General features: G+C 43.1%; 1 protein-coding gene and 1 long non-coding RNA gene across 2 annotated transcripts in view; both read right to left on the reverse strand.

The window, feature by feature from the left end:
- Window positions 1-13,061, reverse strand: part of REEP5 (receptor accessory protein 5) — a 38,958-nt gene extending 25,897 nt beyond the window's left edge. Inside the window, exons 1-2 of the mRNA XM_029942714.1 lie at window positions 12,853-13,061; window positions 12,026-12,119 (exon numbers count right to left, since the gene is read on the reverse strand). Coding sequence (XP_029798574.1) covers window positions 12,026-12,119; window positions 12,853-12,970 — 212 coding nt within the window. The 5' untranslated portion in view covers window positions 12,971-13,061. The remainder of the gene's footprint in view (window positions 1-12,025; window positions 12,120-12,852) is intronic.
- Window positions 13,062-16,567: 3,506 nt separating this feature from the next.
- LOC115294023 lies at window positions 16,568-18,246 on the reverse strand. The gene is made up of 3 exons (XR_003909708.1): window positions 18,046-18,246; window positions 17,762-17,840; window positions 16,568-16,762 (listed from the first exon to the last, which is right to left on the reverse strand). It is a non-coding gene; the product is annotated as an uncharacterized LOC115294023 (long non-coding RNA).
- Between the last annotated feature and the right edge of the window lie 4,121 nt (window positions 18,247-22,367).

Consider the following 22,367-nt stretch of genomic DNA (forward strand, 5'->3'; position numbering starts at 1 on the left):
GGGGGGGGGGGGGGGGAGAGAGAGAGAGAAATGTGTAAAGAGAACAAAGGTTGCACAGAGATAATAATCTTGGGCTACCATTATTCTCTCCCTCCAAAACTGAGTCACCATATTCAGCAAAGCTAAAAGATTCCCTGGCCCATATGGTAATCCACCACAGAAAATCAGTGACAGATTCATTCAGATGCAAGCATATACTGAACCCCAACAACGCAACTGACCTTGTAATCAAAGCCCTGGGGCCAAAATAGTGATTCTCAAGGGCTAAAAGTCAACAGTCAAAAAACAGTTCCCCTCCTAATTAAGGAGCACATGTGTGATTGGGGAAGGGTCTTACGAAGGAGGGATATGGAGGCAGAGTTATGGGAAACTGGAAATCTTAACAGAAACACAACAAAGTAAAAAATGGGATTTAAGAATTTAAAATTGTTAAAATGACACCCCGTGCTTAGGAACATGCACACCACTGTACCATCACAGAAGAAAACCATCAGCCATACCGCATACTTACAACCTGGAAGAACAAACTCTTACTGTATTTGTTTTGCTCTTGGAATAATGATGTCTTAAGGAACCAAAAAAGTAAGTGGAAAAAATTAATGAAAGGAAATACTAAGGAGGTTTCTCCTTAATCATTTAAAAGCTCAATGACCTAGAGTTCATCACAACAATGATTAATTTCCCTCTTTGTAGGAGGGAGTAAACCACCCTTAATAAAAGTAAAAGTAACCACCCTTAATATTAATTGCTTATTGAATGCTAGATTCTGTGCTATCTTTGACATATACCATCCACCCCTTTTACTCATAAGAAAATTGAGTTTTGGGGCACCTGGGTGGCTTAGTCAGTTGAGTGTCTGACTTCAGCTCAGGTCATGATCTCACAGTCCATGGGTTTGAGCCCCGCATCGGGCTCTGTGTTGACGGCTCAGAGCCTGGAGCCTGCTTCCGTTTCTGTGTCTCTCTCTCTCTCTACCCCTCCCCCACTCAGTCTCTGTCTCTGTCTCTGTCTCTCGCTCTCTCTCTCTCTCTCTCAAAAATAAAAATAAAGACATAAAAAATTAAAAAAAAAAAAGAAAATTGAGTTTTATGGAACTTAAGCTATTTGGCCAAGGGTTAATACAGCTACTAATTATCAGGTCCATATACATATGCTTCTGATCACTCACACCAAAGAAATTCAGGTATATACCACCTGTGTGTGCATGGTTCATAAATAACTTGGCCACTACAATTCAGATTAGTCAAATGACATAAAATTAAATAATATATTTCCTCAAAGCACCACCTTTACTTCTAAAACCAACTGTATCCATCCATGGAATTTTAATTTTAATTTTAATTTTAATGAGCCAATTATATTACCAGACTGACAGTGGACCAAAAAAAAGCAGTTAATAAAACAACCTATAACAATAAACAGCCTTGAGATATGCTGTTGGTAAAGAACAGAAAGAAATCTGCCTCTAGTCCACTTGGGTTTGTTTTATCTCTAGTGTGGTAAATTTTATTTAATAGCAAACATTCCAGAGTTCAAGGTAGATTATTTGAAGCCTGAATATGAAGAATACATAACGTTTATAATCCTTTTTGATACAGCAAACATAGAACATGACCATCCACAGCACCCACTATTCATGAGACTACTTCTGCTGGGTTTATTTATCAGAGAGCATGATGTAGGGACTCCTGAGAGTACAAAATGGTGTTCCTATTTCTTATTACCTTGGTTGAGGAGAATGCCATTGTGAATCCTTTTCTTTTTAATTTTTTAACATTTATTTATTATTGAGGGACAGAGAGACAGAGTATGAGCAGGGGAGGGCAGAGAGAGAGAGAGAGAGAGAAAGAGAGAGAGAGACATAGAGACATAGAATCCGAAGCAGGTTCCAGGCTCTGAACTGTCAGCACAGAGCCTGATGCAGGGTTCAAACTCATGAACCGTGATATCACAACCTGAGCCAAAGTCTGTCGCTTAACTGACTGAGCCACCCAGGCACCACACCATTGTGAATCTTATTTGACACACACAGTGCATCAAATTAGAAGGGGAAAAAATATGTATTTTAAGACATAACACATGACTCGGGGAAAAAAAAGACATAACACTATTTTGTTTCCATGGTAATGAAAAGATTTTTCTTCTTCATGGAAGAAAAGAAAATAAGAAGCCATGGGCACTCAAAGTTACTTGTTTTCCACTGCAGAGTAGTTGTGCTCTCAAAGCAAGAGAGAGGATCCTGTACAGAGCGAGAAAAACTAAAGAAAGAAAACAGAACATATGAAAAAATTTATTTGCTTACTATTTATATCAAGCCAACCCTCCTCCCTTATTCAAAAAAAAAAAAAAAAGAAAAAAAAACCGATATGAGATAGTTAGATATGCATCCTAAATATGTAGAAAGTATCTTCTAAGGTGACTACACAAGAACAATGAAAACATACCAAACTCCTTTACTCTTTAATATGGTGTTTGTTTTCCTATATAAAATGACTGACTTAATGAAATACATAAATAAGCTAAGTTCACAGGCAAATACATTTTAGATGAGCCTATAAAACATCTCCAAGGGAGATTGAATAATAAAACAAAAGCAGTCATTCAGTCATCAAATATTTTGGTGTTTAACTACAATGATCTTATTTACCACTGTCCACCATTTTGTTTTTTAACGCAAAATGAAATATTCAATTACAGTCAAATATAAAACATGAGGAATGTTGAAGTGCGCAGGCCAGAGAAGTCAGGCTTCCCCATGCCTACCCCTTGGGCTGCCCCAGAAGACCCATAGAGTCCAGTAACCTATTTATGGCCTTGGTTTCCCAATCTGTAACAGGTGGCTCTCGTCCAGCAGCTTGATCTCTAGGACCTAAACTAGCTAACATTTTATAACTCAAAACAATGCAATAAACTATTTGATAGTTTATAAAAATATATGCCTAAAGCAATAAAACAGCAGATGCAAATCCTACTGGAACAGCCCTTTGTCAATAAAATGGACGGTTCTATAAACATGGTGTCTATGTCAAGTACAGTATCATAAAGTCTAACTTAGGCTCTAGCACCCTCACAACCTGGACAAGAACTATCTAAACTGACCTTTCCTAGACAAAAGAAGGCCACATCAAGATAGGCAGACAGCAGCCTCGAGTTACTGCTGACACGTAAGTGATCGCTTCACCAGATCACCTGGCATAACTCTCAGAAGCTGCAAGATAAATATAGTGGCCGTGCGACTGAGAGGGACTGATAAGCTCTACTCCCAGGAACCAGAAGAGTGTGCGAGTGACAGACCAAAGTCAGAAGAGGTTTCTACAGCCCCCACTTATATTTCAGTTGCTACAAAAGCCATTGCGTGAACAATTTTTGAAATTATTTTTCAATTCTAAATTAATTCATTGTTCCTCAAAATTAACTAATTGATAATGCTGTCAAGAGCCACCAATACCAGAGAATGTCCCATGTGTATTTCTAGTTGTTTTAAATGCCATAAGAGGAAATGAAGTTGAAAACAGACTCCTCATTCAGAGTCAGCCTTGAAAAAGAGAACTCCAAGATGAGGTAGATGAAGGCAGAGGACATATAAACCACATCTCCAGGGTCTTCACAAACAGGAAAAACATTTCACTAAAATCCATAGGGAACATTCTAGAACAGAGTATTAGGCTACGGGATCTCTCCCCACAACTGCTTTAGAGCCCAGAAAGTAGATCATGAATAAATAACTGAAATCGTTCATCTTATTTGCTCCTTAAAACTTCCTTTTCTTTATGCCACAGGCAAAGGGGCTGGGGGAACCTAACCTAACCTAAAACTCCAGCTGTAAGTGCCTACAAAAATAGCGACACGTTGTTATAAGGAAATTTAATTACTTTTTCTAGTTTTTGCCACAATTCCATCTTAAAATAGCAATCTTAAGCAATAAATTGCAGCAATATTAGCAGCAATACGAAGTGAAAACTCAACCAATAAGAAGCCGATAAAATTTAAATGTCTAACACCTCAGGATGCTGAAAGCAAAATTCACAGAATGCCAGTAACAGGGCCAAGGGCACTGTTGGCCAGAACACTGCCTGGGCTTCAACTCCCCCAAGGAGTCAAAGTGTGGGCATGCGCCCCTCTGTGCTTCAGCCCTCCAGCACAGAGCTTACAGCTGGAGATGGAAAAGCTAATGTGCTAAGAACGTAAGCAGCTTAGTGGAAAGTGTCTGCCCCTAAGTTCTCATATTTAAAAAAGAAACAAACCTTAATTACAAATTTTTTTGGGGAAAAAAAGAGCACCCAAGAAAACAAACACACCCCTTACTAATGAGTCTCAGAAATGTGCATTCTCCGGCTCCATTAGGGAAGCCTGCCTTTGCCTCAGCTGACTCGCTTTTCCCAAACAGAAAATGGTGCTCAACTGCCAGTCTGAGCCAGGACAACTTTCTCAAATGCTCCTTTGGAGAACACCTCCGTTTAGGAGTTGGCCACTGCAAATCTTAAATGAGTTGATTTCAGTCCTTTGTAACCTATGCTACAGCACTCTGTCTGCTGTGAATCATTAGCTAAGAAGATGCTGTAGCTTTTACTTCTGGTTAATTGTATTACAACTCTTGTGGTTACTTTGACAGCGTCTTTTCCAAATTTTCCCCCTCACCATCCCCGTTTTGATCTGACTGCATGGGGGGTCATCCCCAAACATTTCCTAAAGTTTCTTGCCTCCTGACCCAGAACTAAAGGCAAGGCCACATTCCTTCAGGAAATGCAATTCAGTGTGCCGTCCTCAGAGGGGCTTGCCCTGGTAAAACAGAGCAAGTCTCTGCAAACAACTAGTTATGTCGCTGCTGTTATAAATCAGTGCTACATTAATAAGAGAAAGAATTTGTTAGCAATATATCCTAACTCATGTTCCCAAAACTGCAAATGCCTATATGCGCAGATATATGACTGCGGGGGACAGTCCCCTATTTGAGAGAGGAAAACTACACTGCATAACGACAGCGTATTGACAGTGTCAAACCTGAGAAAAGAAAAAGTTCGCATCAGCAGTCCAATTTTCATCTCTGCTTAGGGGAGCGCACGTATCTGAGACTGTCGAAGAGCCACATGGAAAGTAGTGTAACATAAAACTTAAAAACATGGACTTCAGACCCAGAGTCTTTGGGTTTGTTGTTAGTTAGTTAGTAAGCTCTATGCCCAATCTGGGGCTTAAACTCATGATCCACAAAATTAAGTCTTACGCTCTACTGACTGAGCCAGACAGCCTCCCTGGGTTTAAATATATTTTACCACCTACTACTTATGAGACCTTGATCAAGTTACTTCTTTCTCTGTTTCCTTATCTGTAAAATGGGAACAATCATAGTATTTAAGTCATAGGGTTGCTATAAGGATTAAATGAGCTACATTTGTAAATGTAATTAAATAGGAATATAAATATTTATTAAATGAAGTGCTACACAGATATTTGGCTGTACAAAGAGCTAAAAGCAGTAACATTCTTTGTATTGGTGGCACGGTTTAAAATGAGCTGGTGATGGAGCACCTGGGTGGCTAATTGGTTGAACTAGTTGGTTAACCCATGATCTTACAGTGTGTGGGTTCCAGCTCTGCATCAGGCTCTGTGCCGCCAGCTCAGAGCCTAGAGCCTGTTTCAGATTGTGTCTCCCTCTCTCTCTGCCCTTTCCCCACTCACACTCTGTCTCTCTCTCAAAAATAAACATTAAAAAAAATATTTTTAATGGGCTGGTAAGGACACAGATAAAATCACACATCACTGAAGTAGGCATGAGATTTCAAAGGTGTTGCCAAACATAAGACTGTATATAGTCATCAAAATGCTGGACTCTGAACATATTTAATCTTCTTGAGTCTGGTACTGAAATATGCCTACTTGTGCTTTACTTTCCTACCTAGTAACTGAGGGTTTCAGACCAAGTCTGGCCCCTGTGTGAACTTTGGAACCATACTCTACCTCTCTATGTGCCTGGATCATTTGAAAACAAAAGAAATTAGGGGCACCTAGGTAGCTCAGTTCACTAAGCATCAGACTCTTGATCTCAGCTCAGGTGTTGATCTCAGGGTCATGAGTTTTCAAGCCCTATCAACATTGGACTTTAAAGACTTAAACACTGAAAGGAAGGAAGGAAGGAAGGAAGGAAGAAAAACCAAAGGAATTAGATCACGTGCTTGATCTCTCTAGGCCCAACTCTGAAGTCCCAGGAAGGGGGCAGCCTGATCTTTATGAAAAATATGAAATAGAAAGAAAAGTTAATAGAGATTTTTGTGGAATTTTTTTAAAGTTCCTGAATAGGATAAAAAGCAAACTCTCCTCCTTTCCTTGCTCTGCAGGGCAGAAACAAAAATAGAAAATAAAGTCATTAGACTTTCCCTCATAATTCCATTTGAACAAGGGACAAGACTAGCACCCCCTGGAGGACCCCTGGTGGGGGCTGCCTTCGATCTCTGGCAACAGACTGCATGTGAGGGTGCAGCACAGCCCACGCTCCTAGGGCGTCTCCAACAGATTCTTATTTGTGCAATGCCATTAAAGGCAGGGCTGGCCTGGGGCACTTGGGTGGCTTAGTCTGTTAAATATCTGATTCTTGATTTTGGCTCAGATTGTGATCTCATAGTCATGAGATCAAGCCCTGCATCAGATCAGACTCCATGCTACTCATAGACTCTCCCTCTCCCTCTCTCCATCACCCTCCCTCCTTCTGTCCTCTCGCAAAAAATAAATATATAAAGCAAGTCTGCACCAGAAACAAAAGCCGTATGTTACAGGATTCCATTTATATGAAATGTCCAGAATAGGCAGATCCATAGAGACAGAAAGTAGTAAGTGGTTTCTGAGGACTGGGGCATAGGAGAAATAGGGAGTGACTGCTGATAGATGCAGTTTCTTTTGGGGGTGATGAAAATGTTCTGGAATTAGGTAGTAGTGATGGTTGCACAACTTTATGAATATACCACACACTGAATTGTACACTTTTAAAAGGCTGCATGTGAATTATATCTCAGCAAAAAAATGGACAGCATGGTGGAGGTCTACCCTAATAACAGAGGTTCCTACAATGCAGTGACTTGCCTTCTCTTCTCAGGAATAAAGAGATGACAGCAATTCTCTCAATAGCTCTTGACAATAAGAAGGGTGGAATTAGATTTCAGAGTGCCTCTACAGTATGGCCAAAAAGTCTGGAAATGCAGGGACATGAGGTATACAAAAATGCGAGTAACCAGTAGGAAGGAGGTACTAATACGGCACTAACTGCCCCCCAGGGGCGCTGGGCAGGCCTCCAGCTGTCTGTGTTCCAGCACGCCACGACCTGACCCGAAGCCACGTAATGCCAGGGGCCCACCCACAGCTTTCCCAAGGTGGTGAGTCACAGGACAAGCAAGGAAGCCACAAGAGCTTTTCCAAATTTTATTTCCCTGTCCTGCAGCCTCTTAGCCCAGGGCTGACCATTACATACAATCTGTGGGCCTCCCTACAATGGAGGCAGAGGAGAGGAAACAGCAGCAGCAAAAGCTGAAGGTGAGAAAGGCTGAGACTGGCAATAGTTTTGCAGGACGGCCAATTCCTAAAATGTAAATTCTATGATGTTGCCCCATATTTAAATTTTTTTATGTTTATTTCTTTACTTTCAGAGAAAGCCTAAGCTGGAGAAGGGTAGAGAGCAGGAGTGACAGAATCCCAAGCAGGCTGTGCACCATCAGCACAGAGTCTAATGTGGGGCTCGGACTCAAGAACTGCAAGATCATGACCTGAGCAGAGATCAAGAGTTGGACGCTTAACCGACTGAGCCACCCAGGTGCCCCTCCTGTCATCCCCTATTTAAAACCCTTCCAAGGCTCTCTCTCAAAATATAAGTCAACATTAAGAAAAAACTTTGTTTTTAAATGGGCATCCGACTTCAGCTCAGGTCATGATCTTACGGTTTGTGGATTTGAGCCCCGTGTCCGGCTCTGTGCTAACAGCTCAGAGCCTGGAGCCTGCCTCAGATTCTGTGTCTCCATCTCTCTCAGTCCCTCCCTCACTCACCCCTGTCTGTGTGCGTCTCTCTCTCAAAAAATAACACTAAAAAAAATTTTTTTAAACCCATCCAAGACAAGCAGAAAACCTACCAGCTCTCTACAACTCCCAGGAACAAAAACTACTTAACCACCCGCCAGCAGCCCTGCCTGATGGCACCTGCACCTCTCCGGAGCCATCTCACCTCTCTTCCCGCTCAGAGCTTCCAGGGTACTGGTTCCTGGCACATGCTGCTCTCTCTGCCTGGCTCTGCTCCTGGCCAGCCTGGCACTTTCTCATTCCTCAAGGCTTAACTCAGATGGTATCTCAGGTAACTATGGAAAGAGGGTCCTTCCTGCGCTCCCCTACCCCGGCTCCCTGTCGGTCTTCGCAGGCCGTCCTCACCACACTGTGTCACTTTATTGCAGCTCGTGTTGGTAGACCGTTCATTCAAAGAGAACGGAGAGCATGTCAACCTTAGCCCATCGTGTATCTAAAGTGCTGCCACAGTGTGCAGCAGGTGGCTGGATTTGATTTTTGCTAAACAGATGAACCCATATTGTTTAGAATAACTCTGGCTGGGGAGCACAGGGAGAATTATAAGAGGCAAGGAGATCAGTTGAAGGGAAGGAGATCACAGATCACATTTTTTTAAAATAAATTTTTAAAGTTTATTTATTTATTTTGAGAGAAACAGACAGAGCATGAGCAGGAAAGGGGCAGAGAAAGAGAGGGAGAGAAAGAGAATCCTAAGCAGGCTCTGCAGGGTCAGTGCAGAGCCCAACATGGGGCTTGAACTCAGGAAACTGTGAGATCATGACCTGAGCAGAAATTAACTGTAGGAAGCTTAACCGACTGAGCTACCCGGGCACCCCATGTTTTAACTAACAGTGATTTAGGTGCTCCCAATAACACCATTTTCAAGGATTTTCTGACAATCACATATTAAGCAATGAACAAACTCGATTAGACTAATATTTAACATTGATTGCCTGAATTTTACTCACAGGGGGTCTGTGTACTTTATACTGTGCACATAGTCCCACACCACCTTGACAAAGCAGAGGCCAGGTGGAGCCAGAGTCAGCAGGCCATTTTCCCCTCCCTTGTACCCCATCTTCAAGTGTAACAAGCATAGGTCACTGCTGCTGCTCTACATCACGTGCTCTCAACACTGGCTGATATTAGAATCCTTTACAAATAGTAAAAGATCAAGGAGCCATAATCCCCCAAAGCCAGGCTGCATCCCAGACTGAGTACACCAGAATCTCTGGAGGTGGGGACCAGGCATTAGTATTTCTGAAGACTCCTCAGATAACTCTAATGGGCATCCCAGGCTGAGAACCATTGTTTTAGAGAAAAGTCCAAATACCCACAGAGAGTGACCGTCATTTAATATCCTTATGGTCAGAGAATCTTATCTTTACAGGTAAAAAAAAAGTTGGGTCTACAAAAAGGAAGCATCCTATGAATAAATGCCACTCTAGAGATGCTCATTATTTCCTGAATTTTTTCTTAAATCATTAAATTCCCTTTATTAGATTTTTAGCACTTTTCCAACTCCTAGTAAGGTATACTACAAATGTCAGAATATTCAAATAGAAAAGAAAGTACATATACTTGGTGAATACAATTCTAAAATATGTAAAACCTATCCACCTGACCCACTCAGAAATATGACCGTCTCTATCATTTCACAGAATTCCGAGCAATAGACAAGAGCACTCAGCTTTTTGGAGGTAAAAAGAGTCAATACTATTCAGTTAACTATGTAGAAAATGAATGAATGACCACAAAAAAATGATTTTAAAAAAATGAAATTGACTTGCTTTAAAATAGGACTGAAAAAGAGGTTCCTGCTGGAATTAATCCACTTCCGGTCATGGAGAAGCATACTTGAATTCCGTCTGCACCTGCAGTCACATATACTTCTGCACATATCTCAACCTACATAGCCCAGAAAGATTTTTACTTCACTGAAGCCCACACCAGTGATCTCATCACACCAACAGAGATTATGTTTCTCACAGGATTATGTACCAAATGGTGATGTGGAAAAGTTTTTTATGTTGTTCAGTATTTCCAAAAATCTGTGTTCCTTGCTAGTCCAAAATAATTCAAGCAGCTAGGCAGTTACTAAAATGCCACCCAAGGTTCATTCAAAATATAATCAATAACCTCTAAACCACAAATCTGAAAAATGCTTCAAACTCTTTCTTAGAAACACTTGGAGTATATGGGTGTCTTAGTCCACTGAGCATCTGACTCTTGATTTTGGCTCAGGTCATGATCTCACAGGTTCATGAGTTGGAGCCCTGCATCAGGCTCTGTGCTGATGGTGTGGAGCCTGCTTGGGATTCTGTCTCTCCTTCTATCTGCCCCTCCCCAACCTGCTCGCGCACGCTCTCTCTCTCCCTCTCTCTCTCTCTCAAAATAAACAAACATTGAAAAAAAATTTAAAAAGCCACTTGCAAGTAGAATACACAATCAGAAGGAATGTACATTTATGTTATTTTGTCTGTTATCATAGACATGTGGTGCAAACCATTTTTTTTTTAAGTTTATTTATTTATTTAGAGACAGTGCACATAAGCAGGTTAGGGGCAGAGAGAGAATCCTAAGCAGGCTTTGCAGGGTCAGTACAGAAACCAACACTGGGCTAGATCTCAAAAAATCATGAGATCATGACCTGAGCCAAAATCAAGAGTCAGAAGCTTAACCAACTGAGCTACCAGGTGCCTCACAAGCCATTTTTATAATCAGTGTTGCCTACAAACTTTCTATATATAACTACACCATATTCTCAGTAGATTACATTTGTGGAAAACTTTTATTTCTGTACCTTTTTTACTGATCTGAAAGCCAAACCAGTTTTCTTGGTCTGCCCCTCACAATCGTTTGGTATACACATGCACCCTGAATGGTGCTTTAGCAGGTAAGGCTGGATAAGGGTCAACGCTTTTCTCAACATGAAGACAGGACCTCCAAATTCATAAGCTAGTAGTATCCTAATACAGCCAGACTTCATGGAGTGCTACTAAGTGTGTGCACCCAACTACTACAGCAGCTACTTATGTAACTTCAATTTAATTGTTCAAATCAGAACTAACTTGTAAAACATGTTTCCTCCTTTCTAGTCACATATTAAATTCTAGTCTGCCCTGTAAGAGACCCAAGATGTAGCAAATATATTATATGTGTCTTAGCATCCCAGCCGAAATTTTTTCCTTTATCTCTATGGGTGAGAAAAGCTGCAAGAGACCAAGTCAATGAAAGCACAACCCACCAGCTTTCTCGGGGAGAGGTGTAGAGTAAAACAATTCATTTGTGTAGAATTCCTATCTGAATTAATGAAAAAATAAAATTGTAGAATATTTTCAAAATAAACATTGTAGGGTAAAAACCTCAAGTAGTAATAAATTCAGATTCACTTTTAAGTTTAATGATATAAATGAGTCATTTCTATTATCACGGAGCTATTTTAGGAATACATTTTATAAGGTTATTTTTATTTTTATCCTAGGATGTTTTCCATTTGCCTGTAATAAGTGGCCAGTCTTTTCAAATTCAAGAAAGCAAAATTCTCCCCAGTTTCTGCATTAACATTAATTTTGAATTAGGTAGGGAAGTCCCATTTGATGGGGTTTTACTGTCTATGCACATAAATATAAGGTGAAATAACCATTTAAATAATTGTTAGGGGGAAGGAATCAGCTTTCTGTACCCGGCTGAGATCTCCCCATCAGTAAAGCCGGGACGACTTTGTTCTAACGCTCTCCATTTGTGCAACCTTTAGAGGGTACCCACCCCGCCAGCATAATCGGATGAAATAAGCATTTCGGCTAGTCATCAGAAGATCGGGCATCAAGTTAAGGCTCTAAAATGTGTAGCCTTAAGCAGTTACTACCCGCTGGTGCACTGACCGCTCTCCCAGGAAAATGGGGATGTGTTAGTAACTAACTAGGGCAGCCCTGGACGGGGGATGGGGGAGAGAAGGCGAGGAAAGGAGGCTTGACCGGGAGCCACTTACGAGACGTAGGCTGGGTAGGCAAATCCTATCAAGTTGCAAAGGAGAGAAGCTCCATAACCGAACATCAGATACAAAGCCACCAGCCCGATGACACCTGGAGAACGAGGAGAGAAGTGGGTCTTGTGGCCCAAGAGCGCTAAGCCGGGCAGCCCCCGCCCACACCGCAAGGCTGGGCCTAGTATAGGCGATCGAGAAAAACAAACCGCCGTAAGGTGGGGCCAGCGCCTTTGCAGGCTCTGCAGTGAGTCTGGGGATACCTGGCAGCCCCTACCTTCCGGCCATTCCTCGCGCCCTCCCTCCCGCAGGGACCCCCAGCCGTGCGGCGCAGCAGCCCAGGGAACCGGGCTCCACAGAGGATCTGGAGAGGATCCAACTCCCTCTCCTGCCCGCGGCCCTTGCCTTCCCGGGGGACACCCTTCTCGGTGCTGAGCTCCACTGACCGTCTGTTAGGACGGTGCCCGCGCGCCCTCCCGCAGGAGGCCCTGCCACTCCGAGCCAAGCCTGCGCAAGGCCACTGGGACACGGCGCTCGGCCGCGGGGACAGACACGTCAGCGCCAGCCCTCCCAGCTCCTGCGCCCCGGGCGCTCCGCCACCCGGCAGCTGAGAGCCGCCAGCGCTGCCCCCCACCCCCCACCCCCGGCCCGGGCGCTCCGGCGGGGTCTCCGGCCCCTGGCTTTCCCGGGCGGCCAGACGGGCCGCGAGAGTGCCTCTCGCCCTCGTCTGTCACCTACACCACCACCTCCAAACCCCCTTCCTGCTCGCTATCCTAGCAGCTGTGCAGCAGCTGCTTCCCGGGCCCGGCAGGCGGCTGCGACCCCGCACCCACCGAGCGCGATGTATCTCCGGTTCACGCCGGTCTTGGCCTCGAGCTTGGCCAAAAGGTCGGTCATGCAGTTCTTCTCCTTCAGAAACCGGTCGAACCTCTCTCTCACGGCCGCAGACATGGTGAGGACTTTCGCACCGCCGCCTGGGCTGCTCCTAGTGCCGGGTGGCCGCCGAGCGTGGAGACTGGGGCGGGGGCAAGAGGCGGGCGGGACCGGCGCTAGTTGACGCGGCCCCCTCCCTGCGGGGCCTTCGCCCCGCCCTCCCCACCCGCGCGCCGCCACCAGCGCCACACCCGGCCAGCTGCCCGACCTGCGCCTCGCTGGCAGCGGCGCGGGGCCCGAGCTGCAGCGGCTCCCGGCGGGGTGACCGTACCCCGTCTAGCAGCCTTAATCCAGGGAGAGTAGAGACGGGTGAGACTCTTGTGAGCTTCTTTCGCAAATCGGAAGAGTGCAAAAGCAGGTGGAAAGGGGTTGGCAGGCGGCCTTGTTCCCGCCCGCGGTGTAGTGAGACTGGTTTCATGTGCTTGAACTGCTGTGCTGACCCTGCCAAGGCATTTGAATTCTAAAAATTGAAACGTACGACTATGCTGATAGAACTCCTTGTCGAAGAACTGCTTTTTCCCTCGTTGCCAGAACTCCGCATTGTTTTTCTCAGTAGTCTTTTGGGAAAGACTCTTGGCGAGACTTAACGCCCGCCCCCCCTTTCCAAGAAAGGGCTACATTACTTAAACCTTCTTGTGGTGAACTTGAATTTGATTAATGTCTGATATCCGGGACACGTTTCCAACCCTACTCCCCTACCCCCTGCCCCAGGAAAGACCTAGTCTGCAGTTGCCTACTAGGGAAATACCCTGGAGAAGGTAATTCTAAGCCTTAGGGCAGGGCCTCACCTTGGGGTCTTCCGGATGTCAAGCTCCTGCCCTTCCTCCACTTAAACTTTGGCTCTTGTTATCTGTCACCATATTATTTCAGGAAATTCCTTTTGAAATTATTCTTAATGACTCCTATTATCTGCACACTGGGGTAGAGCTTTCCTCATTGCATATTAAGCTTCAGAGCTCCCAGTGATTTACAGACTAGAGCTCTGGTTCCTGGGTACCTAGCACTCACTCACTCAGCACCCAAACGGGCCCCCAGCCTTTCCTTTGTCCTACACAACCCCTCTGCTCTTTCAGACTGACTTAGCTACAGCACTGCCTTCCATTTCTGCTAAAAAAAAAAAAAAAAAAAAAAAAAAAAAAAGCTGTCTTGCCCACTCCTGGCTTTTTACTTTCTTTTTACTCTAATTCTCCTTCCTTTTTTCTTCCCTAGAAATTCTTAGCTCAGTTCTCTCAGTGCTCCCACTACCATCCAGCCACATCAGTGAACATATTAAATCAAATAAAAAATTAATGGGATTATTGTGAGAGCCTCCCAAATGAGCTATTTCTGTCTTTCCACCTGCAGTCAATTCTCAATGTGTCAGCCAATTCGATCTTTAAAACATTTTTGTTTTTAAGTTTATTTATTATTTTGAGAAAGACACAGAGCATGAGTGGAGCAGGGACAGAGGGAGAGAGTGAGAGAGAATCCCAGCCAGGCTCCATGCCTCAAGCACGGAGGTGGATCCAGGGCTCAGTCCCACTAACCATCTTGACCTGAGCCAAAACCAAGAGTCAGTTGCTTAACCAACTGAGCTACCCAGGCGCCCCGCCAATTGGATCTTTTTAAAATGTAGGTCAAGTGTGTTCTTTTTTTGCTCTGAACCCTCCAGTAGCTTTCCATCTGTCATAGGTAATGTGATTCATCCCACTCTCTTCTGATTTCATCTACTGCCTGCCTCCTTGCTGTGCCTCAAACAAGCTGAATGCATTCCTTCCTCAGGTCTTTCACCCGTCTTCTAGCTCCATGGTTCTCAACTAGTGGTGATTTTGCCCCACACAGGACATGTGGCAATGTCTGAAGACATCTTTGCTTATCAAACAGATAGTCATAGCTGAGGAAGGGGATGCTACTAGTATCTGGTGGGTAGCGGCCAGGGATGCTGCTAAATATCTTACCATGTACGGGACAGCCCTCCCACAACATTGTTATCCAGGCCTTACTGTCAATAGTACTGATATGGGGGGAACCCTCTCTTATCCGGTAAGCTCCAGGTAACCACTTAACTGTCTCAATGACACCTCGGTGGGGCCGTCTCTGATCCCAAACTGCAACCCCCAATGCTCTCTAGCCCCTGGCTTGCTTTTCTCCATAGCAATTACTGTCTGACTTTCTATATGTCATACTTTTTAAAAAATACATATTTTTTAAAATGATATTGTTTGATATTTAATTGAAGTGTGGTTAACACTGTTATATTAGTTGCGGGTGTACGATGTAGTGATTCAACAGTTCTGTCCGTTGTTCAATGTTTATCAGAATAAGTGTGCTCTTCATCCCCTTCACCTTATTTCACCCATCCCCCCACTCACCTCCCCTCTGTAACTATCAGTTTGTTCTCTATAATCAAGTCTGTTCTTTTCCTTTGTTAATTTGTTTCTTAAATTCCACGTATGAGTGAAATCATACAGTATTTCTCTTTGTCTGGTTTACTTCATTTATACTCTCTAGATCCATTCATGTTGTTGCAGATGGCAAGTGTACAGGTCACTTTTAGACAACAGGCTTGAGCAGTGGAAACTTGAGCAAGGCAGCAGGGCCCACCGTGACCACCAGCCTAACGCAAACAGGCTCATTAAGCCATAGGCCCTAACCAACCAATGGGCTGCTTACAACCAGGCACAGTTCCTAAGATGACCAAAAAGGGGAAATTCCACACATTGCCGCACTCCCTTCCCTTGCTCCACCCTATAACTGTAGCCCCTCACCACCGCCTCATGACAGACAGCCCCTCCTTTGCTGTCCTGCTTGCTGCTCTTGGGCAGTGTATTAAGTCCACTTCTAGCACCTTTGTTCTGCCGTTGGTGAATTCTTTCACTGCCTGAGCCACCAGCCCTCACTCAATGGGGAGGCCCCACAGCAAGATTTCCTTCATTTTTATTGCCCAATATACATATATACACATTGCTGTATATACATATATACAGACAAAGGAATATTATATATGTCATGTATATGTGTGTGTATATATATGAAGGAATATAATATTATATATATTATGTACATATATACACATCTCTTCTTTATCTATTCATCTGAATAAATAGCTTTTCTTTCCACATTACATTATGGGCTCCACCAACGTAGATACTTTTGCCTATTTTGTTTACTTCTTTATCTCAAACACCTGGAATAGTGCCTAGCTCCTAATAGGTATTCAGAAACAGTTATTTGAATGAATGGATATCTAACATGCATTGTACTACCCAGTGGTCTAAGTGCTCCATGTAATAATTCCTTTAGTCCTCAGGACAGCATGAGGCAGATACTATCTGTTTTATCCTCATTTAAGCTTATCCTCATTTAAGCTGAGCATCTGACTTCAGCTCAGGTCATGATCTCCTGGCTTGTGAGTTTAATAAGGGATGAAAATGGGGTATAGCATGAATGTCAGAGCTAGAATTCAGACCCAGACTCTTACCCCTATATTATACTGCCAATATGAGTTGAATTGCATCCACCAAAAACGGTAAGTTGGAATCCTAACCCTCTGGTACCTCAGAATGTGGTCTTATTTGGAGAAAGGGTGTTTACAAAGGCAATCAAGTTAAAATGAGGTGATTATAATGGGCTTTAATCCAATATGACTGGTGTCCTCATAAAAAGGAAGAATTTGGACACAGAGGTAGACACACATGGGGGAGAGATGTGAGACTCTCAGGGAGAAGCCCTCTGTCTATGTGCCGAGGAGAGAGGCCGAAAGCAGAGCATTCCCTCACAGAGGGAAGCAACCTTATGGACATCTTGATCTTTAATTTCTGGCATCCAGATCTGTGAGACAATAAATTTCTGTTATTTAAGCCAATCCCTTTGTGGTATTTTGTTAGTGCAGCCCTAGGAAACTATTATAACCACCTGTAAGAAGAGCCGAATTTGGAACTTTTTAGCCAGTTGTAAGTTTGTATAATTTCCTACTAAATGATTGCAGTAATTATTACTTAAGTGGAGGTTGGGGTCATGTTTTTGAGTACCTCAAATGATACAGAATTTGATGTCTTTAAGGTTCTTTAGCCAAGGAGCAAAATCATTTTAAGTTATGTATTCAAATCAGCCTAGAGTTTAAGTTTATTTATGTTGAGATAAAGAAAGAGAGGGAGGGAGGGAGAGAGTGTGGAGAGGGGCAGAAAGAGAGAGAGAGAGAGAGAGAGAGAGAGAGAGAGACTCCCAAGCAGGCTCTGGCCTTTCAGGATACCATGAACCACAGATCATGACCTGAGCCAAGATGGAGAATTGGACTCTCAACCAACTGAGCCACCCAGGTCCTCAAATCAGCCTAGATTTTTATCATATGTTTCATACAGTGTCCATATTTGTACTATATCAAGTATGCATGAAATACCTGGAAACATACTATTCATTTGAATTTCTTTTATATAAATATTGCTCCTTTCTTATTTTGTCCTGACTTAAATTCCAAATGTTTTCCTTTCTCCATCATTCTACTTAATACTAGTAAGATAAAGCAGCACATTAAGGCTGTGGAGCACTGTCTTTGAACCCAGCTTGGATGGGTGAAATCCCAGCCCCATCATTTAGCTTTGTGACTTTGGGCAAGTTACATAAGCTCTCTGTGCTTCTGTGGGTTCATCTGTAAAATAAGGATAACAATAGTACCAACTTCACAGGGTTGTCATGATGATTAAATAAATCATACTTTGAAAACTTTATGGAAAGATGCCTATTGCAAAATGAGTGTTAAATAATTTAAGAAAGAAAAAGAACACAACTAGATGTTAAAATTGAGGTAGAAAAATATTACCTAATTCTTACCTCTAGGAAATTACAGTCAGTTTGGGGACTGTGGGACCCTTAGGTCATCCATTCATCTCTATAAAGCTTAGTCTCTTTCCTAGGTGAGAAAAAGATGCAAACAATGAGAACTTGGTCTTAGGTCTCAGACTATTTACTCACTCGTATTTATGGAGCATAGCCTATGTGCCAGATGCTGCCAGACCTGGGAACCAGACGGACCAGGTCTCTATCTGGAAGGCCATGGAGAAGCTGGCCTGAAGCAGGTTGACTTTGGCAATTGCTAAGAAGGAAGTCAAACCAACCTCGGATGATGCAAATGCTATTACTTTATCTCTCATGGGCTACAGAAGAAAATTCTGCCAAAGATCTGTGGTCAGGTCCCTTTGTTCTCTCCATAAGCTGTTTCTTCAGGTTAAGAAAATTTCTTAACTATTTGAAGTCACGAACACCCTTTTGTTCTGTCATATGTGTTAGGAAGAAGATGTGCATAATCTCCCCAGGGAATCCCTACCCCCACACATTTGAAGGGGACCCTGGTTTTTTTCGGAACCTGGCACTGATGAGTCAGCCAGCCTTCTGAGTCAGGAGACCTTCAGCCCCTGCAGACACAGCTCTGTGGGCACACGCCTCTCCCTCTGCCTCAGAAGGCTGATGGATGGTGATATTACAGAAATAAGGAGGGGAAAAGACAGAGTTAAAACCTGAGACACAGAGAGGAGGAAAATGCAGAGGCTGAATATAACTTAAGAAAGAGTATTCAAAGGGACACCTGGATGGCTCAGTCGGTTGAGCGTCTGACTTCAGCTCAGGTCATGATATTATGGCTTGTGGGTTTGAGCCCCACATCAGGCTCTGTGCTGACAGCTCAGAGCCTGGAGCCTGCCTCGGATTCTGTGTCTCCCTCTCTCTCTGCCCTTCCCTTGCTCTTGCTCTCTCTCACTCTCACTCTCAAAAATGAATAAACATAAAAAAAGAAGAAAGAATATTCAAAGAAATAAAATGTGAAGATTATGGTGCTTCACTGAATACATTTGAGTTATGTTTTGTTTTTCTCATGTGTCTTATTCTTAAACCTCTTCTACCAAAAATATGGACAAAACATTTTATTACATGTCTCTGCTGAACAAACAGGAAGTCGAATTTTAGAAAATTACTGCTCACAATTGAGAGTCAGCCAACCTGAGGATATCCTTTTATTCAGCAAAGTATTTTTCTTCTGAAATCAAATGCTGTAGGTCACTGCTATTGCACATAAATCTAGAGCTTTTCACCAGGTGTAACAGTATCCTCTAATTCACACGTTCACCTGAACGGGAGAGAAATAGAAAACAAGTCACTGAGAGATTGTTTCTCAAGATTCAAGACCAGTTAATCCAGTTCTGGACAAACCATGGCCTTTAGACTCCATACTGGGGTATTACTGTGGCCACTGACCCTGAGATATGGTTCAATCCAGATTTGCCACATAGCCTACAGGGCAGTATGCATTTTTGCTTTTCTTTCCACATAGGAGAATGACCAGAGTCAGACAATTGTGTGTACTTCCCTTCATGACTAGGCATTAGGGGAATTCAGTTAACTTGAATAAAGGAACTAACCAGCTATTAATTTCCTATAGCTGCTGCAACAAATTGCTACAAACTTGGTGGCTTAAAACAGCACAAACGTATTCTCTTATAGTTCTCTACATCAGACGTCTGACATCAGTCTCACTGGGCTCAATCAAGTTAATGTCAGCAGGGTTACATTCCTTTTCCAAGACTCAGGGGGAGATCAGGATTTCGTTTGCTCGTTTGGGGTTGTTGGCAGAAACTGAATTCTGTGGTTGTAGGACTGAGGTCCCCATTTCCTTCCTCATCTTCAAAGCCAGCAGTACTGGGTTGAATCCCTTTTAGACTTAAAATTTCTCTTTCTTTTTCTTTGGTCTCATCTCTCTGTCTTGATTTCCATTTTCAAGGTCTCATGTGATTAGACTGAGTCCACCCAGGTAATCCAAAATGATCTCCCAATTTTAAGGTCCACAACCTTAATCTCATCTGCAGAGTTCCTTTTGCCATCTAATGGGACATACTTCAAATTCTGGAAACTGGGGTTTGGACATCTTTGGGAGGCCATTATTTTGGCTACTACACCAGCCTTCGGTGGGGGGTCTGTAACCAGCCTCAAGGTCCCTGAAAAGAATAAACATGTTGAGATCAATCAACCCGTGTAGTCCTTTCCCTCATGCTGAGAGCCCACCCAGGACATCTGCCCCTCAAACTGATACCCTAAGCATTTGTTACCTACGTGTGATTTTAGGAAAGTTCTCAACCTCCAAAAGCCCCACTTTCCTCAGCTCATAAAATGAAGTTACCGCCAGTATCCACCTGCTATTGAGTGAATGGTTGTGTACTCCCCAAATTTTTATGTTGAACTTAATGCCAAATGTGATCATATTTGGAGGTGGGGCCCTTAGGGAGTGACCAGGTCATGAGGGTGGAGACTTTATGATGGAATTAGTGCCCTTATAAAAGGGACCCCAGAGAGCTCCCTCACCCTTCCCACCTTGTGAGGACACAGAGAGAAGATGGGTGTCTACAAACCAGGAAATGAGCTGTCACCAGGCATGGAATCTGCTGGTACATTGACCCAGCCTCCAGAACTGTGAGAAACAAATGCTGTTTAAGTCACCTGGTCTATGTTTGTCATAGCAGCCCACATGATTTAATATACTGCCTCATAGGGTTGCTGGAAAATCAATATTATGTGTAAAGCACTCTGAAGAGAGCCTAGCCTCATGGAGAGTGCTGAGGTGTTAGCTAATCCAGAAGACTCATATACAGCAGTCAGTCACAAGAGTTGATGCCTAAAATTCCTCTCTCTTGTCTCACTCCATTGATTCTTGGATTTGGTATCTGTGAAAATAAAAACACTCTAAAAGAAATACAAAGCATATTTTCATTGGTAATTTGTGGCAAAGGAGGAGGAAAACAAAATTTTATACTGAGTCTCTATTTTGTCTTAATTCGTGTGTGTGAAGGACCTGAGAGTATATTTTAATGAGGTGGAAGGACCAGGTGCTTGAGAATTAAAGGAGTGGGCTTTTCTAAGGCACAAAGTACTGAAGCAAAAGTGCTAGGGGCGCCCGGGTGGCTCAGTCAGTCAAGCATCTGACCAGCTCAGGTCATGATCTCTCAGTTCAAGAGTTCAAGCCCCACGTCAGGCTCTGTGTTGACAGCTTGGAACCTGGAGCCTGCTTCAGATTCTGTGTCTCCCTTTCTCTTTGCCCCTCCCCTGATCATGCTCCGTCTCTCTCTCAAAAATAAATAAACATTAAGAAATTATTTATTAAAATAATAAAGAAATAAGACAAAAGTGCTAATTTCCTAGTTTTGTCCAGGACCCTTTGATTAATCGGCGGCCAAGGGAAATAGACCCTCCAGGCCCGCACAGATGGAAGCCAGGAACTGACCTAACCATACGTGACAAGTCCTGCTGTTCTCTGACATGCAGCAAGCTGATTCATGAAGGCTTTTATCATTTAGTAGTCTCCAAATACTTCCTCCCTCTCCTTGATCTCTTTCAGCCTTTTTGGGGTGAGTTTTGGCTCAAGATCCTCTAGCTTTTGGACATTGATCATGCTGTGACCACAAGGATTAACTCAAATACATGCCTCTTCCTTTGAATACATAAATAACTTTTGCTTTATTAAGAGCAGGGCAGTGCAGATAGGTGAGAATGACTTGACCACGTAGGCTTTTGCTTATCATCGAGAACGCTCTGTGTAAAATCAATGCTGATGTAGATTAATCACAGGGTAGTACTGGGGGATTTGGAATATGGCTGAGGGGGACAGGCTTGATTTTTTTTCACACCTTTGTTTGCAACAACTCTGTCTGTTGGCCACCATAACAAAAACTGCTCAAAGCGAGAATTTACTAGTTTAAGAAATCATGATGTATACTATCTCCAAACAGCATGAACTGTTGTGTGTGTAATTGTAACCAGTTTAATCAAATTTACTGAAACCGTTGATACTTTTTTTGGAAACTGTCAATACTTTTAATGATGATTCCTATGCAGTTTGAACTTGGAAACATCAATCATTAGAACTGTAAAATCTGATTTTGTTTTTTTTTTATATTTTTTTACATTTATTTATTTTTGAGAGACAGAGAGAGAGTGTGAACAGGGGAGGGGCAGAGAGAGAAAGAGACACAGAATCTGAAGTAGGTTCCAGGCTCTGAGCTAGTGGTCTGCACAGAGCCGGACGTGGGGCTCGAACCCACGAACTGTGAGATTATGCCCTGAGCCAAAGTCAGACGTTCAACCAACTGAGCCACCCAGGCGTCCCTGATTTTGTAAATAGTAACTGAATTTATGTTTAACACAATACCAAAATCTATATTATGTATATATTTGCTCCATGTCTATTGCTCCACACCATGGCATATGAAATGGATTAAAGAAGCCATTTCCATTTCTGGATTTTCTGAGTGGTGTCATTACTCAGAAATTGTGTCTTTAACATGCAGGAAGACCTTTATACTTATATTGCTTGAGGGGGCACATAGGTGGCTCAGTCAGTTTAGCAACTGAGCCTCTGACTTCGGCTCAGGTCAAGATCTCACAGCTCGTGAGTTTG

The sequence above is a fragment of the Suricata suricatta genome, chromosome 6, assembly GCF_006229205.1.
Source record: "Suricata suricatta isolate VVHF042 chromosome 6, meerkat_22Aug2017_6uvM2_HiC, whole genome shotgun sequence".
Classification (NCBI taxonomy): Eukaryota; Metazoa; Chordata; class Mammalia; order Carnivora; family Herpestidae; genus Suricata; species Suricata suricatta.